The sequence below is a fragment of the Rhinolophus sinicus genome, chromosome 17, assembly GCF_057876585.1.
Source record: "Rhinolophus sinicus isolate RSI-liver-muscle chromosome 17, RSI-T2T, whole genome shotgun sequence".
Lineage (NCBI taxonomy): Eukaryota > Metazoa > Chordata > Mammalia > Chiroptera > Rhinolophidae > Rhinolophus > Rhinolophus sinicus.
In genome coordinates, this window is record NC_142517.1 from 18986601 (window position 1) to 19005022 (window position 18422).

Genomic DNA, 18422 nt, shown 5'->3' on the forward strand with positions numbered 1-18422 from the left:
TGTATGGTTTCCCCGTCCCTCAACTCAAAAATGAGACTTAGTTTCACACAGTAATGTAAGCTGCAGGTTAACTAAGTTACAGTGCTCTCTCTAATAAAGAAGGTTATTTCCCTACCTCATGTGACATATGTAATAAATGTAGGAAGTGTAGCAAATGAGTGAGACACGGCCAGTTATCATGCACAGTTCATAATATGATTGGTAATAACAGAGGGTAATATACATCCCATTAGTGAGTTAATCACTTTTGGGGATTTGCGGGGGCGGGTTGTGAGAGAACTACTGTAGTAAGAGAGAAGCAAAATGGCATAATCTAGGCCTTTTCATGGGGAAAAAAAAAAAATCATGATCTGAGCTTTAAAATGGATGGGTGGGTCTTGACTAATTTAGAGGAAATCAGTTTGTAAAGATTATATTCCCTTCAAGAGCTCAATTAAAAATATCATTAAAGGATAACAAACAGGGAAATGGCTCTTAATGTCTTTTCCCCAACAAACCTGTTAGATACAATATACATTGTTATCCACCGTCCATTTCTGTGGGATGCTAATGTATGAAAAGAACCCCCAAAGGATTAAGATGGCATTCCATGAGCCCATCCTTTGAAAATCAAACCACTTCTCACAGTGCTCCTTGGCCAGGCACAGGAAAATAGAGGTCAGGATTAGAGAATCCGTAGAAATGATAAAGAAGGGAGAACGATTCCATTTTTGATCATAATGGAGTAAGAAGGATATATGTATCCAGCCATTTCAAACAATAAAATCGCTGGACACACAGATTAAGTAACAGTTCACAATCATTGGTCAACAAGTAGTACATGACAGTGACTTCTGAGGACCGTCCTAGCTTCTACCTGAGGACAGTCTCCAGGCTACAGCTCAGAGATGGAGAACCCAAACAGAGCCAGGCAGTGTATCCGAGTTGGAAGACAGAGTTCTCAGTTGGGTGAGGTCCAGTGACTGGAATTTGTGGGTCAGAAACATGCCTTGTAGATAGAATGACCAGGGCTATGGGTGCAGCCTGTGGCTTGGGTTAAGTCACCCTGTTGATCTCGTTAACTATGTAATCTAACCAATGAATCAGAAAACAAAAGCATAATAACTTCTTAAATAAAATTGAAAAACAGTGTTTTTCTTTCCTGACAAAATGATGGGATCACGTATCATTTTCCATGAGCTTAGTTACAGATGCAGGACAGAGGGATGAGGTGCGTGACCTACCTGTACCAGGAGATGGTGGGCTCAGGAGAGCCGGAGGCCCTGCAGAACAGTGTCATCTCTTCTCCTCTCTCAGCAGTGGCATTAAAGGATTTCTGCGGCATTGTGATGGCTGGCGGCACTGAAAAATAGATGTATGCAGATTAAATAGAGATGATAAACATTTCCCCAACACCACTGGGACTTTTTTACCATTACTTTTTGTTGTTGTTCATGCTAAGCTTTAAATTTTGATCATTAACACCTATACTTACATCACTAGGACTGACTTGGCTGCACAGTCAAATGACTTTAAGATCACTGAGCTGCCTTCTCCCGTCCAGTAATTAGAGAATTCTCTCTGTGCTACTTTACTACTTTTAATCTATCAAGCTTGAGTAAACAATAGACATTTTAGCCAAAAAAAAATATATATGTAGACACTTTTATAAAATACTGCTCACAAAAAGACAATAACACCCTGACTTACAGCAATAACTGGGATCTACTTGGAGCATAAATGGATTTCCTATTTGTGTTCTCATTGGTATATGTGATTCTATAAGCAATCATTCACCGCTTTAAGACAAGGCTTTCAAATTAGGTGTCAAACCCTAATGTTCTTTCTGATTAACTGCATTTAATTTCTTTAAACAACCATAGAACATTTTATGAAGAGAAACTGCTAAAGCTATAGAGAGTATGCAATAGATTTTCATGAACAATTCAATTTTAAAATTAAGCTTCCCCAATTTCTAACTAATTACATTGCAAAAACTGTATACGCTGCACATTTTGGACATGTTGAAACTGTTACTAAAATGCACTGTTTGCAATAAACAAATCAATAACATCCATAATAGAAGCTGAATTTCAAAGTACAGCATAAATTTTGATTTAATGTATACTATGATTTTCAATTGAATATGACAAAATGATATTCCCCAAATTAATTATTCTAATAGACTTATTTTTTACATATACTAAACGACATTACCAGACAGGCATTTACAAGTGTGATTATAATTAAATATATTCAGGTCAGCTTTGATGCTGCATTATTGCCATTGATAGTGGAGAGATCAACTGATATGTATCTTAGTAATTAAGCACAATAAATCAAGTTTCTGCCCTTTTGAATTTAGATCCAAGGGGCACGAACTGACCTGCTGTCTCTAAAGTAACATGATAATTACTAATATTATAATAGGATGGACTTCTTTACAGATATTAACTCTGCATTTTAAGTACATTGAAATTTGACTTTGTGTCCTTTTTTTTTCCTCTCCCTTGTAATTATGATAAAGAACATTTTAATCAAAATGCATTGCTTTTCACTTGGTTATTATGAATGGAGTTGCAAGAATACTATGACTATTTTTATTACAAAAATAAAGATTTTAACCCATTAGATAATTATAACAAAAATAAACTCTTTAATAGAAATTCTGAAGTATTCATGCACATTGAAACACTTCCCAATGGAGAATCACATGCTCCAGTACTTATCCTGTTACTGTTACTAACCCAAACAAGTTGTTTGTTCTTTATTATAATTTTCTTTTCTATAAAGTGAACTGCACATGCTGGACGAATATTTGTAGGAACTGACGAATCTCAGCGTTTATGTTTTAGGATACACTGATTCTGCTAATGATATATGTGTTCTTACAGCATACATTAGCAGAACAAATATTGCATATTTACATATCATTTTGAAGAGTAATTCTAGAACTATTCTGAATAACAGCATCAAAATATCTACTAGTTCAGACACCAGGACACTCAGGGAGTTTTTTACCCACTGTTTTAGACTATAGAGCATTTTTATGTATTATCACATCTTTGTTCTGATTTTGCTATTGAGTTGGATTAAATAATTTTAAAAGGGAGTGTAATTATATTCAGCCAAATTTATTTTTTCTCATAAGACCCACATCTACTCTATTTTAACATTCTAAAAATACTTTTTTTCATATTTGTCTATATCTGAAACATCCAGTTTTAATATAACTTTACAAAGATTTATATTCTGTATATGTTAAGTACTCAATACTTTATGGTAAATTTGTTTTCAATGTTTAGTTTCAAGAAACATAAGGATGTGTAGGGAAGTCGCCCCATATGTTCACTTATATGGAGGCTTTGGTCCACCTTCACGTTATAATTTGTGTCACTGGCTGCTTAAGAATCAAAGATACCACTAATTTGACAGCTTAATTCCCCTTCATCATCAATGCCATCCAACAATTCCGTATGTCTTCTGTGTTTTGCCATCTTCTCCACCCACTTCCCTTTAAATATTTCTCAAAAGATGAAGCACAGGGTACTGATCATGGATTATTCAGGTTACTCAGATTAAGGAGCACAAATAATTCCTCCAAATTTATTCAGGATAAGGATAACAAGCTCCTCTCTACCACTGTCAGGACAGATACTCTTTTGTAACTCACTGATTATTCAGATTATATATATATATATACACACATATATATATACACACACATATATACATATGTATATATATTATATTATATATTTTATATATATATGAATGAAGTTAATTCACTTGTAGATCTTCTATCTGACAGAGAACTTCTAAACTTAAGACTTCACTTTCCTTTCTTGTTTACCTTTCCTTGTTTTGATTTTTCAGTCTGCGCGACACTCAGAAATTAACGTAAGAGAGGATCTGGGGACCCTGGTAGAGTAGGAAGCACCAGGAATCTGTCTGCCACCTAGACAACAACTGAACTGGTAGAATCTGTTTGATGTAACTATCTTGAAAACGTGGGACCTATCAAAGGCTTGCAGTTTCCAGTGAAAGACATGGGGGTAAATTGCAAGCAAGGTCTCAAAGAGAGATCTGTAATCTAGCCCATAGCTCCATTAATCACAATACATAAAAAGTAGAAGCAGCTTAAATGTCCATCAATGATAAGCAAATGTGTTATATGCATAAAATTGAATATTATTGAGCCTTCAAAAAAAGGAAATTCTGACATATACAAGGTGTGATCAAACAATATGGTGAATCTTTAACTAAAAAAAAAAAAAAAAATACAGTAAATGACACATTGTCATTAATCCTCCTCAAAATACTCCTGCTCACTTCAAACATACTAATCTCATCGTTCTTGCCACTTTCTGAAGCAGTTCTGGAAGTCCTCTTTCATGTCTTTAGTTATGCTTTCATGTCTGCCTTGATGTCCTGAATCATTTTGCCAGATCCGTTGAATGAGGTGGATGAGGACACACTGCAATGTTTTTATTTAACAGAAATTGCCGTACCAGAAGCGATGTGTGACACGGAGCGTTGTCATGATGGCAGATGAAATAAGGACACTCACGAAAGAGGACTTCCAGAACTGCTTCAGAAAGTGGCAAGAACGATGAGATACGTGTGTTTGAAGCGAGGGGGAGTATTTTGAGGGGAATTAATGGCCATGTGTCTATTACTGCAATAAATATGTTTTATTTAAACATTCACCATATTTTTTTATCACACCTTATACTACACCCCTGATGGACCTTGAAGACACTCTAAGTGAAATAAAGGAATCACAGAAAGACAAACACTCTATGATTCCACTTATTATGTACTTAGGGTAGTCAAAACTATAGAGACAGAAAGTGAAATGGTGTTTGCTATGGACCAGTGGTGAGTGATGGGGGTGGGTGAGAGGGAATTGTTGTTAAAGGGGTATAGAAGTTTAGTTTTGTAAGAAGAAAAGAGTTATGAAGCTAGGCGCAGTGTTGCACCACATTATAAATATATTTAATGCCACTCAATGTACACTCATATTGGTTAGGATGGTAAATTTTATGTAATGTGTGTTTTATCACACACACAAAAAAGGGAAAGTCACATACACCACCTCAGTCCCTGACCAAGAGAATAGATGGACCAGGTTAACACCAACGTGCTTTGTATTTTTAACATTCTGTATTGCAGTTCTCAGTATATATAGAAAGTAATTTAGTTTCTTAACTCAGATGTTTCTATGGCTTCATTTTGATCTTTTAATCATTTGATTATTACTTTCCAGTGATCATGACCAATGTTGATGATGTTGCGGGTGCACTGTTTTTACTTTTTACTTTTTTATTTGTTTGTTTTGCCCTTCATTACTACCTTGTCTGCTATTAAATCATCTAATACCTCTCAATTTTCATTAATATTGGTTCTGGATACTTTCAATAATTCTTCATTTCATATTTATGACGATGGTTATTTTAAAGTGTTATTTAATAGGAGTAGCAGGTTTTTTTTGGAACTCAAAACACATACAGAATTTAACAAACACAAAATATCAAATGATTGACATAAGCAAAAGTGAAGTAACTATAATTTCATTTTGAAAGAAAATCTAGCTTCTTGGTTATTGTAAAATAAATGCAGTGTTTTTTTTTAATAGTTAGTAGTTTCCAATCTCGAGTATCAGCATACGTAGTATGACTGCCTTGCCAGAGAACCTAATCAACGTGTTTTTATGTACTTGAAAAAGAATTGGTAACTAATTGGCAGGCATTTTTCCACCAGTTTATTCCTAATTTGTGAATACAGTGGAGATGTAACATAATTACAGTTATCTGTTGTGCACTGAGTTTTAAAATCAAACCTATTTGAGGAAAACAGTAAGAGTCTTACTTGATACCATCAGATTAAAAGATAATGTGGATCAAATTGGCCTATTATGTTGCTTTAAAATAACATTCATGGGAAAAGTTTCAATAGGCATCTTAAATTCCATTGTAATAGCAAAGATGTCAGATACTGAGTCAAATACACATCGCCTTCAGTGGGCAAGTACAAAAGCAATGAGGAAATATTACCTGAAGCTTTGCTTTATCATCACTATGCTTTTCTGTATTTTCCAAGTTTTAACAAATAAATCTGATTTTTATGTTCTTTTAATTTGACTTTTAAAATAGATCATATTCACATGTTGAAAATAAAATGATATAAAAGATAGACACAGAATTCTTGACCTTGTCCGTTTTCTTGTTAATCACTTTGATAATTATTTATACTTATTTAAGCAAAAATTAACGCATTTTTTTTGTTTCCTTCTTCATTTTACAAACTATACTCTTTTCTGTACCATGCATATTTTCCAAAATTAGTAATACGTGTAAGGAATACATCCATGTTATATATAGAGAACTTCCTCCCTCTTATTCAAGTCACACTGTCTTCTACCCTGCTGGTAAACAGTGGGCGTGTTTAAGTCATCTGTAGATGGACAAATATGTATCTATTACAATCCTGATTTACTGCACTCAATGCTGCAGGTAATTATCCTGAAGTGAGTCTGACATGTCAAACAGTAAATTAATACCATACATAATTTTGACTGAAGAGGACTAAATCCCGTATTTCAAACTGCTCATTGTGGTTATTATGTTTTACTGCAGCTATGTATTAGTTTTATAACTAGAAAAAATGTAAAAGAAAAAAATAAGACAATAAAACAAAAATTGAAATACATAGTTTTCATATACTTTCCTAAAGTAAATTCATAACTGAATGTCTAAAAGCATTATAACCAAAAAATAAATCCTTATTAAAGAAAAGCCAAGAGAAAAACTATTGTTGGAGGCATGGGAAAAACTACTGTTACTTTATTTTTGTTTCCACAAGAAGATGTAATGATTAAATAAAAGGCCAAACTTAATATGGAAGATCCCTCAGATCAAAAACAAACAAAAAGCTCTGAAGGTTTTGAATTTCTTGAAGGATAATTTCACCATTAAGCTTGATAATTTTTATGCCTTTCAGGGTATATTCACTGATTAACAATATTCTACAGCGGAGGTCCTCAAAGTGTGCTTCAAGGACCCCAGAGGTCCCAAACATCTATTCAAGTGGTCTATGGAAGCACCCCTTTTCCAACTATATATCTCTGTGAGAATGAATATTTCTCCTGCAAAAGTTAAGTTATTGGATTGTGCTCATGGAGGAAAAGTTCAATAATCTCCTTATCTGAAAGAATCCTTTTCTCAGGTTCAAAATTACATCACAAAAGTTTGAATGTCAAAGCAAGTATGAGACTCTGCCTGTCTTCTGTTAAGGCACTTGTTAGAGAAACATACAAATGTAAACGAAGCAACTCTTTCACAATTGTTCTTTTCAAAATGTAATTATTTTTTCATAAATTGTTATTTAGGTTAGCATAGTTATTATTTTTGACAAACTAATAAATTAACATTTAAAAATTTAAATGAATTAACTAAATATTTAAATATTTAAAAACTACTCAAGTTTCAATGTCTAATATTATATATATATATATATATATATATATACACACACACACACACACACACATATTAATAAAGGGGTATGCCCCACATAAACAAAATGTTTGGAGATTCTCAATAATGTTATAAGTGTAAATAGTTCCTAAGGCACAAAGTTTTGATGTCAACTGGGGTACAGAATGAGGTAGAATATAATTTGGTAATTCAAACTAGCATTTAAACAATCATATAAAACTGCCAAGAAAAACAATTTAAAATAGAAGTCGTAGTGTATGTTTAAAATAAATCAAAATGTAAGAGGTTTCAGAAAATAATCCTAGAGAGACAGTAATGATCACTTTTGAGAAGTTCTAGAGAAATTATCTGTTGAAAAGTGTGGTGAGTTGGAGGATTTTAATACTGATAAAGGAAAAAGACATGGCAACAAGTGGCAGGAGTATACAATGAGCTTTATCTGGATTGTATAAGAAAATGAACTCCTCATAGAGAGAGACCTTCCAGAGACAAGGTGTGAGTGTGTGTGTGGGGGGGAATCACCCAGAAGGGAGGAGTGCAACGGAACCCCTGGGAGAGAAGGAAGTTTGAGAGGGGTGGAAGGCTTGTGTGTCGAGGTGTGTCACTCAGCAGCAGAGCATGGGGTCTCTCAGTTGGAGAACCCCAAAAGACAGCTCTGGCTTGGGGTCTTACATAGGACCAGAGTTGTCTTATCTATGACTAGTAAAATGTGGGTGCAGTTATGCAGGGTGGACAAAGAAGGATGATTCCAAATGATTAAAAATATGATTATTTTGACTATATTTATAATAATCATATGTGCAAATTTTCAAATTTGGAGATAATGAGATTTTGAGATAATATCTCCAGTTTGCTGTGAAGAAGAAAAAAACATAAGGCCCAATATATGGAGGCACCCTTTGGCTCATGTATATAACATGAATGAAGGTAATATTGGAAGATATTGAACATATTGGAGAGGAAGGGTTATCTTGATATTAATTGTAAGCGGGCATTTTCCCGCCAAATCGCGTCGTAACGCGGGGCTTTTTTGACATTTTCTCGCCAAAATTAGACTTTCCGTAAAATATTCATATCTTTCGATCTATTTGATATTTTTCTATGAAACTTTCAGTGTTTTAGTTTAAAAAGAGGTCTCTATTTACTTACTTTGCAAAATTTTTGCCGGTTCCAACTAGAGGCCATATGACGAGTTTACTAGTTTCCCACAAAAAATGTGTTAAAACTAGTTAGTTTACGATAACATGTAAATAGATAACAGATCGTTAAAAGGTCATGTAATTTATAATTTTGGGAAATTACTATTACATGGTTTTTGAAAGCACACATTTTATAACATCAACATAATTTTTATATGTGATAGACTGCCAGAAGGAAAGAAGGGTTGGAGCCTCTTTTATGTTTCCCCCTGTAAGTTAATGTAATTTTGTCTCATTAACTTAGACATGCATGATTTTAGAAACACTACTGACAAAAGTCAGTAAGCAGCCTGAGATTACCCCAAAGTGTGAGCTAAATGTTCAGAGTGACATTGGAGTGATAAATTGGACCTTAATGAAAAGTGAACTGCTGTAAATCATTTCAGGTAGTGTCTTTAGTAATTCTTTTAAGTTAAAAACAAAATGAAACAAAAATACTGATCATATACATGTCAACAGGTTAAACAACAGTATTACAGAGTTCCCATTCTGGGTATATTGAAGTAATCCTACTACCACCTGCCTGTTTTACTTAATTCATCTATGAGACTTGGACAGAACACACAAATAATCTGTTTGAGAACTCTGAAATGTAAATAGTAGCACGCTTATTGCTACTAGAAAAAAATCAGAGTTTGAAATGAACTGAGAAAAGCCATTCTATTTTTCCTTCGGAATCCTTGTCGTGAACAGCCCAAGAGCCAAAAGTGAGAATTAACATGGCCTTAGTGAGGTCTAGAGAAGCCTCTGGTTCAGGCTCCAGGATCCGGAAAGACTTCTCCTGGCAATGGCAATGGCAGCAGCGGGGGAGCCTGCAAGTACTTCATTCTGAGAGAGGGAATTCTTCCTAGTCAATCAGAAGAGTCGTGGTCCCAAGAGGGCAAAGCAGACTCCCACTGCTTTTATCCTTCTCTTTCGTCCAGCCAGTTGACCCTGAAGGAGGGCATATTTGTAATAGTGAACGGGTAAAGAAAACCTGTTTATGGGCGAGCGCACTGAAAACTGGTGACTCAAGGAATAGGAAAGCATGGGAGACATCACGGAATAAGAAAAGCTTAGAAATGCAACAGCATCGAGATATTTATCAAATCTGGAGCTCAGCCATGAGACGTGCATGTGTGAATCTGATCATAAATAGTATGAAGACTATGAATTGAACTAAGATACAGACCACCAACCACACTGGAATGGCCATTGGTACACATAAAAGATCTGAACACTGCAAAGGATTTGAAAATGAAAGTGATTTTTGAATCTACAAACCAAAGAAAAATAATTGCAATATGTGGCCTGAATTTAAACAGATTTATTGTCTGTGAAAATCAAAATATTAGTATTCTCTAAAGGACCGAAATAAAACCCAGGGTCCTATAATTTGATATTCAAAATCTGGGATATAATCTAAAATTTGTGTAAGCAACTCTCAAACAGGGGAAAAAATCAAATTAGAACATGGGCAAAGATATGAAGCGACATTTCACTGAATACGATGCACAAATGAAAAATAATCACATTAAAAGATGTTCACCCCCCCTTTAGCCATTGCATAGTGACTTTGAGAAGAAATGCAAATGAAAACCACAAAGGTTCCACTTACACACTTACCATGTATAAAATTAAAAACAAAACAAAAATCAATAACTTACATCAAATGCTGGTGACAATGAGGAAAAGCTGAACTCATACATTATAGGTGAAAATTCACGATTTTATAGCCATTGTGGGAGAAGGTTCAGCAGTTTCTTATAAACTTAAACATGCATTTACTTTATGTCTCTGCAATCCTAGTCCTACGTATTTACCCTAAATCAATGAATTTAAGCTCACACAAGAAATAGCATACATACTAGTTTACAGCAGCTCAATTTCTAACTGCAAAAAGTAGATACATATAACAAGTGGGATGATTCTCAGGGCTTATGCTGAATGATTAAAACATTCTTAAGAGGTTGCATGATAGAGGATTCCATTTATATGACATTCTTAAAGAGAGAATCTTTACTATGACAGGTAAAGCAGTGGTGGTTGTTTGGGGCTTTGAGGATGTATGAAGGTGTAACTACAAAAGGGAAAACAAAATAGTGTTTGGTGTTGATGGAACAATTTTGTGTACTGATTGTGGTAGTGGTTACAGGTACCTATACATATATCAAAATCCACAGAACTGTACAATAAAAATAAAAGTGATTTTTCCCATACGTTAATTTAAAAACAAACTTATACATACTTAAAAAAAATTACATCCTGTGAGGTTTTTGTTTTTAATTATAATTGTCTTATAACTATTATCCACCAGATTCAATAAGCTGATGCACTAAAACAGTCCACAACTCTTGGAGAAGTTAGTCCCTGATTGTTCTAAAGCAGGAGAATCTCTAAAACTGTCTCTATCTGAGGGAGGCTCAACTCATGATCATGAAGTGTTTGTACTTCAGTTCATAGAAGTCTTTCCCTGTTTTTAACTCATTGCTCTGATCTGCCCACTGTATTCTGAAAAAAAAAAAAAAAAAAAAAAAAAACAACTTACTTTTTGCTGCTTGTTTTTTATCTATCATGAACTATAGATTACACTGCTTCTATAGTCTTCGTGTTTTGAGGCACCTAAACTATTCCCTGTTTTTTAGTGCATTGCTTTAGTTCTTGCAAAGTGGCTTTGCAATGCCCTGCCGTCAATAATCCAGTGTCGAAACTGAAGTACAATTAAGTTCATTAATTAATAAAAATAAATTAATTTAATTGTGAAACAAAATGTGTGGATAAAATAAGCAGACAGTAAAACTTAGACACAGACATATATATATGTATATCCAAAGTTATTTTGAATTCAGTATAGACTGGAAGGCTGAAATATTTTGAGGTCAGAATTTAGGTATAAGTAAACAACATCACATTAAATAAAACATATTGCTATATTACTCAAACCCTTAGAATAATGGTTATGATTTTGTTCAATATACTGATATAGATATGCAAAAATGTCAGCTTCCAGCCAAGAGGCAGAAACAGATAACCAATTTATCCTACCACTTAGAACAGCTAAGACATCAGACATGTGTTATAAAATAACAGTTTTCAAGATGCTGTCAACCAGTCAACAAAATGAGTCAACAGTGCTCTCTGAGATACGAGAGGAAATGAGACGAGCCCTATGACTGCCCCAGCTTACTAGCTAGAGAGTTTTTAAGCAGCAGACCAGGGAGGAGGAGCCCATTTGGAGTCTGGATGTCCCAGTTTTGGGGAGTCAGGGTGGTGGTGTTTCAGAGAGTGCCAGACAGGAGAGGTGCAAGTGAGTTCTTCCTGAGATTGGCAGTGAGCTAGCTCCCTTGGGGTCTTCAGATGAGTACTGATGAAGGTGTCCATGAAACGAAACTACTGAGGCCAGGGGGAAAAAACTTCCCAAATTAGAAGAAATGATTTTCAAACCTCAAATAGAGCAAAGAACAATTTCTATTCCCACAAGCCAGAATATTAATAATAATAATAATAATAATAATAATGAAACATCTCATAATGCATGTCAAATAGAGTATTCAGAGAGATAGTATCTCAGAAGTGGAGCAAAATAACCTCTTGAGTATTCTGAGTCCAGGTAACAAAGCTTAAAGGCATGAACTGAAAGGATTAAATTGTTTCCAAGTAATGTTTCTGCATTCCTGGACAAAGACCTGAAATATTTAAAGGAAAATAAAAATACTCAGCACATTACAGTGGTAAAATCCACAACATCTGGCATCCAAATTAAAGTTAATAAACATTCAAAGAAGTATAGAATATGAGACATGATAAGGAAAAATAAAAAATACAATGAACTCAAACTGGCCTAGAAATGACACATATTATAAATAGTAGATAAGAACGTTGAAACAGTTATTATAACTGTATTCCATATGTTCAAAAATTCAAAAGAAAAACTGAGAATGTTAAAGGTCCAAATTTGGCGATATATGAAAAAATCAAATTTGTACATATTAAAACTATATTGTCCGAAATCATAATTATACAAGATAGAATTAATAGTAGATTAAACAATCACAGGAGAAACGATGACTGAACTTGAACTTACAGCAACAGAAACTATCCGAAAAGTGAGACAGGAAGAAAAGTAAATTAAAAAGAATGAACAGAACCTCTGAGAACTATGGAATAAGTTCAAGTTGCCGATTACGTGTATGTGAAATTGGCATCCCAAAGGAGTGTGGGACAGGAAACAATACTTGTATATGAAGATCAGTATGTGAAGATCAAACATTTTCAAATTTTTTAAGAAATATAGTCCAAATTTGTCAACAAACCCAAATGCAAAAATAATAAAAAATATTTCACTGATGTACCCTGCATTCACACTGCTATAAACAAGTGATAAAATCTTCAAAAAATATGGGAGGACTGAGGAGGTAGCACATTTTATGCACACAGGCACAAAATCAGGAGGAGAACAGACTTTTGATCTGAAACAACTCAGGCCAAAAATAATGGCTCAGAATTTTTCAGGTATTGAAAGAAAAACAAAACTAAACTAAACAAAATACTGTCCACTTATATAATTCTATCCCGAGCAAAACTTTATTTCAAATATGAAGATGAAATAAAGACTTTCTCAGATATTCAGGAGGCGAAGTTAATCATTTCTATCTGACCTGCACTGTAAGAAATGCTAAAGCAAGTCGTTCAGTCATTTGGGAACTGATACCAGATGGAAATCTGTACACAGGAAGTAATGAAGAGCCCTGGAAATAGTAACTATGTGGATACATAGAAAAGCTTTATTTTCTTTATTAAAGAAGTATTGTTAAGAGATAACTGACAATTTCAAGAAAACAATAACAAAAAACATATATTGTGAAGTTGCACTGGGCAGAATACTACGCCCCCCCCCCCAACCTTCAAAAATGTCAATACCCTAAACCCAGTCACCTATGAATATATGAAGTTAGCTGGCAAAAAGGATTTTTTAGATATAATTATCATCATATACATTAAAATGGAAGAGTATCTTTTATTATGCAGGTGAGACCAATCACACGAGCCATTAAAAACAGAGTTCCAGCTGGAAGAAGCAGCAGGAGATGCAGCAAAAAGGGACATAAGAAATATTCCTAATATGAGAATTTTTTCCAGCACTGTTACTGGCCCTGAAGGAAGAGACCCAAAAGGAGGTTTCTGCAAGCTCAGTGCAGCCTCCTCCAGCTGATACCCAGCAAGAAAACAGGACTTGAGCCCTACAGCAGAAAGGCGATGAATTCTGCCAACAACCTGAAGGATATCAGAAGAGTTTCCTCCCCAGAGCCTGCAGCAAGGAGCACAATCCTGCTGACACCTCGATTTTATAATATGTTATAAAAATAATGATACCGCAGTATGAATATATTTCTATAATACCTTAAGCAGATCCCAGCTGAGCCTGATTTGATTTTTCACCTACAGAATCTGAGAAATACAAAATTTGTGTTGTTTCAAGCCACCAAATGTGTGGTAATTTGTTACCACAGAAATAGAAAACAAATACAAGATTTATAATTTATGGAGATATAAACTGAATAAAGGCTGGAAGAAGGTATTGTTATTCAATACATGAAAGGGTATAACATCACTTGAAGGAAGATTATGAAAATCAACTACGAAAATAACAGAGTAGCAGTGAACTATAGTGAATAAGCCAAGATAGAAAATTAATTGACTAATAAAAAATACGCCAAAAATCTAAAGGATTAAACGGAAAAAAGGGGAACAAAGAACCTATAAGACAAAGAGAAAAAAAATAGCAAGATTTAATTCAACTAAATCAATAAGATACTTAATGTAAATTGTGTAAACATTTCAATACAAAGGCAGGGACTGTCAGAATTGATTGAAGAAAAAAAAAAAGGAGTTCTTACTAAATACTGCCTTCAAGAAACAATTAGGTTAAAATTAAAAGGAAGGAAAAAATCATGCAAACACTAATTGAGAAAAAGCTGAGTTAGCTATACCGACATCAGTCAGAATAGATTTCAGAGCAAAGAATTACCAATGGGATCATTTCCTAATGATAAAGAAGTCAATTCATCAAGAGGACATAACAATTCTAAACTTCTATGCATAAAATCACAGAGCTTCAAAACTCCTGAAGCAGAAACTATTAATAATAGAATTGCAAGGAGAAATAATTTAATGTAATATCTAATTTAATTCAATATAAAATCTATAATTTTATTAGATATTAAGCAGTCCTCTCTCAATAACTGAGCAAGTAGACAAGAAGCAAAAAAAGGATAGAGAAAACTTTATTAACATTATCAAGTGACCCTAACCAAATTGATGATTACCAAAACTCCAACCAAACCAGCAGATTATACATTCTGTTCTAGTGTACAGGGAAGATATTTGAAAAAATCTAAATTAAAGAAAGTGTCTTCTCTGACAACATCAGAAGGAAATTACAAATTGAGACAGAATGATAATTGGAAAATTCCCATACATTTGAAAATGAAATAATCCATCGGACAAATAAGATATCAAAAGGGACATTGCAAAGTATTTTGAACTGAACGGCAAAGTATACACAACATATCAAAAGTTGTGAAGTGAAATTAAAGCAGTACATACAAGGAATTCTTGAGCATTGAATGTATGCAATAGAAAAGAAGAAAGGTTTCACATCAGTGTCTTCAGGTTTAACTTCAAGAAAACATTAAACTATCAAATTAAACCCAAAATAAGCAAGAAAAAATAAAATGATAAATATCAGATTAGAAATTCATAAAACAGAAAAAAAGGAAAACAACAAAAACATGAATTAAACCAAGTCTGTTTCTTTGAGAGCCCAATATATACTGATAAAACTCTAGTCACACAAATAAGTACAAAGCAAGTGAGGAACGAGGAAGAGAGTGAGAGAGCAAGAGAGACAAACAGAACTGTGAGAGAGAAAGAGAGAGAGACAAACATACCAGTCATGGAATGAGAAAATCAGCATGAGTACAGATTCTAAAGGTATTAGCAAGATAATAAGGGAATATTGTAAACAATTTTATACAATAAAGTCAGGAACGTAGATGAAATTGACAAATTCCTTGAAAGATACAAACTACCAAATTTCACTTAACAGTAAATAGATGACCTGAATAACCATTTATCTATTAAAATTGAAATACTAGTAGTTTAAAATCTTCCCACAATATAAACTCTAGGCCCAGATGGCTTTTATGATGAGTTCTACTAAATATTTAATGAAACAAATAATTCAAATTAAGTACAAATTCTCCCAATATAAAAAAGGAAGTTCTTTTCAGCTCATTCAATGAGGCCAGTAAGACTCTGACACTAAAATCAGACAAAGGCAAGCTGCAGACCAAGAGCCCTTAAAAAAAAAAAGATGCAACATTTCTTAACAAAACTGTAGGACATTGAATCCACCAGTATATAAAATAATAACAAATCATTTCCAAGTAGGAACACAAGGTTGGTTAACATTCAAAAATTAAACAATGTATTTCAACAAATTAATGAATTAAAAAGATAAACCGTACTATCACCTCAGTAGATTCTGAAAAAAAAGGTATTTGAAAGAATCCAAAATTAATTCTTGATAAGATCTCCTACTAATTATTCTCAACCTGATAAAGCTCTAAAATGTATACAGTTAATAACATATATGATGTTTAAAGAATGAATATTTTTCCCCAAATTAGAGTCAAGGCAAGGATGGCACCTGCATCATTTCTATTCATCTCTGTACTGGAGGATTTAGCCAGTCCAGTATAGTAAGGAGAGATAAAGGCATCTAGATTGGAAAGTAAATAAAACTTTGTTTATTCACAGGTGATATGATTATCTATGTAGATGATCCTATGTAGCCTAACAACAGAGCTATAGCTAATAATCAAATTTAGTAATATTTTAGAATACAGCCTGACTACAGTTAAGTGCTCCCTTAACACTCTTGACAGGTTCTAAGGCTTTAAGTGAAATGACATGATGTATAACAAAACCAATTTTACTACAGGCTAATTGATTTAAACAAGTTACCTTCCTACAGCATCTCCTCAATGTTATAATGAAACAACCTTGAATGATTTGACATTATTTGAGGACCTGCTGTACACAAAATGTTGTGTAACAGTCACAAAAAATTAGAATTTACAATTAAAATATGTGGTTTGCAACAGCATCAATACATACAAAATTACATTTAGAGAAAAATCTGAATAAAGATTTGCCACAGCGTACACAAAACTTCAGAACACTGCTGAGTGCAATTAAAGAACACTTAATATATAGAGATACATATTATATTCATGGAACATGAGGATCAATATTGTCAAGAAGACAATTCTCCCCAAAGTGGTCTACAGCTTCAACATAATTCTAATCAAAAAAAAATAAAAAAAAAAAAATAAAAAAATTAAAAAAAAAAAAATATATATATATATAATATATTTCTATTCTATATATTCTATTTAATTATGTCGTTTATTGTATACCACTCAATAAAACCATATTGTATACAACTCAATAAAACCATTAGCATGCATGCAAAATGACTGGAATTGGATTAGTAGATTTGTACTATAAGGGGAGGAAATGCCCATAAGGTAATAGTAAAATAGTTTGGATTATTTCATCTAAAGAGAAAAAAAAAAGAGTAGTAATAATTATCAAACAAAATGTCTTTTGTGATTGGAGTAATGACACTTTTGTACAAAATAATTAAGAACTGAAGAATCCATTCCAAAAGTTACTGACTGCCTTCTGCATGCAAAACTCTATAAAATAATTACCTTTGTTCTTGATTCATTAATGGTCTAGTCTGTGAGATAATTTAACACATAAATTGGTAATCTCAAATCAGTGTGGAAGTTACACTGATAGATTACAGCGATGGGGTTGGATTGCAGCTCAGGGGGAAAAGTTCTGAAATATTTCTGGGGATACTTGGAGGTCTCTTCATTGATTTTCAACAAAGACAAAGATGTTGCAATTTATGATGGACCAGAAACTCCCCAACTATCCCTAAAGTCTTTTTTTGCAAGGATAGTCTGCACCTGGACTAACCAATTTGCAAAGCCTACTTTGATTTCTCAAGGGGCCCCCACTGAGAGTTTCTTTGAGATGTCTCCCAGATCTTGGTGGTTCATGCCGAAGACAGAACCTTCCTTGTGTGTGAATAGGAGCCTAGGGAATCATGCATATGCAATTGTCTCTGGAAGGCTTGATGCTTGCCTGCAATCTTTCCCTCTTTTTGCACAAATGTTTAAAATCAAACCTTTACATGAGCATGCTCTGTAGAATCTGGTGGGTTCTTTCAAATATCTAACTTTGAATAATTTTACAAAGATGTGCCATGAGAGATTTCATGGAAGGTAATCATATAATAAGCCAGATGAAATTAAGAAAATTTTGCTAGAAATTAGGGTTGAACTAAATCTTACAGTGCAAATAGAAATTAACCCAGTCTAAAAGGAGAGTGAAAAAAACATATTTTAGACAAAGACTGCACACACCCTTTCAACCCAGTAAAACTAATTGTACCTACAGAAAAGGGGAAAACCATATTGTACTTTAAATATAATCTACAGGGAGTGCTTTTACTTACAATTGGGTATTTATTTAATGAGACTGTAACTCTAATTTAATTCTCTGCTTCTTAACTATTTCACTGTTAAAACATGCTCACCCTCGATAACTATGCTTTCATTACTATACATCATATATTAAGGAAACAAAAAAAATGAAGGCGAGAGAGAGTGGTCATAAGTAACTTGCA

The 18422-nt window shown here is 33.7% G+C and overlaps 1 protein-coding gene across 2 annotated transcripts in view; it reads right to left on the reverse strand.

The window, feature by feature from the left end:
- Positions 1-18422, reverse strand: part of NCAM2 (neural cell adhesion molecule 2) — a 446058-nt gene that overhangs the window by 150645 nt on the left and 276991 nt on the right. For both annotated transcript variants that reach the window (XM_088794499.1, XM_088794500.1), the window contains exon 6: positions 1224-1341. In XM_088794499.1, the coding sequence (XP_088650625.1) occupies positions 1224-1341 (118 nt within the window). The remainder of the gene's footprint in view (positions 1-1223; positions 1342-18422) is intronic.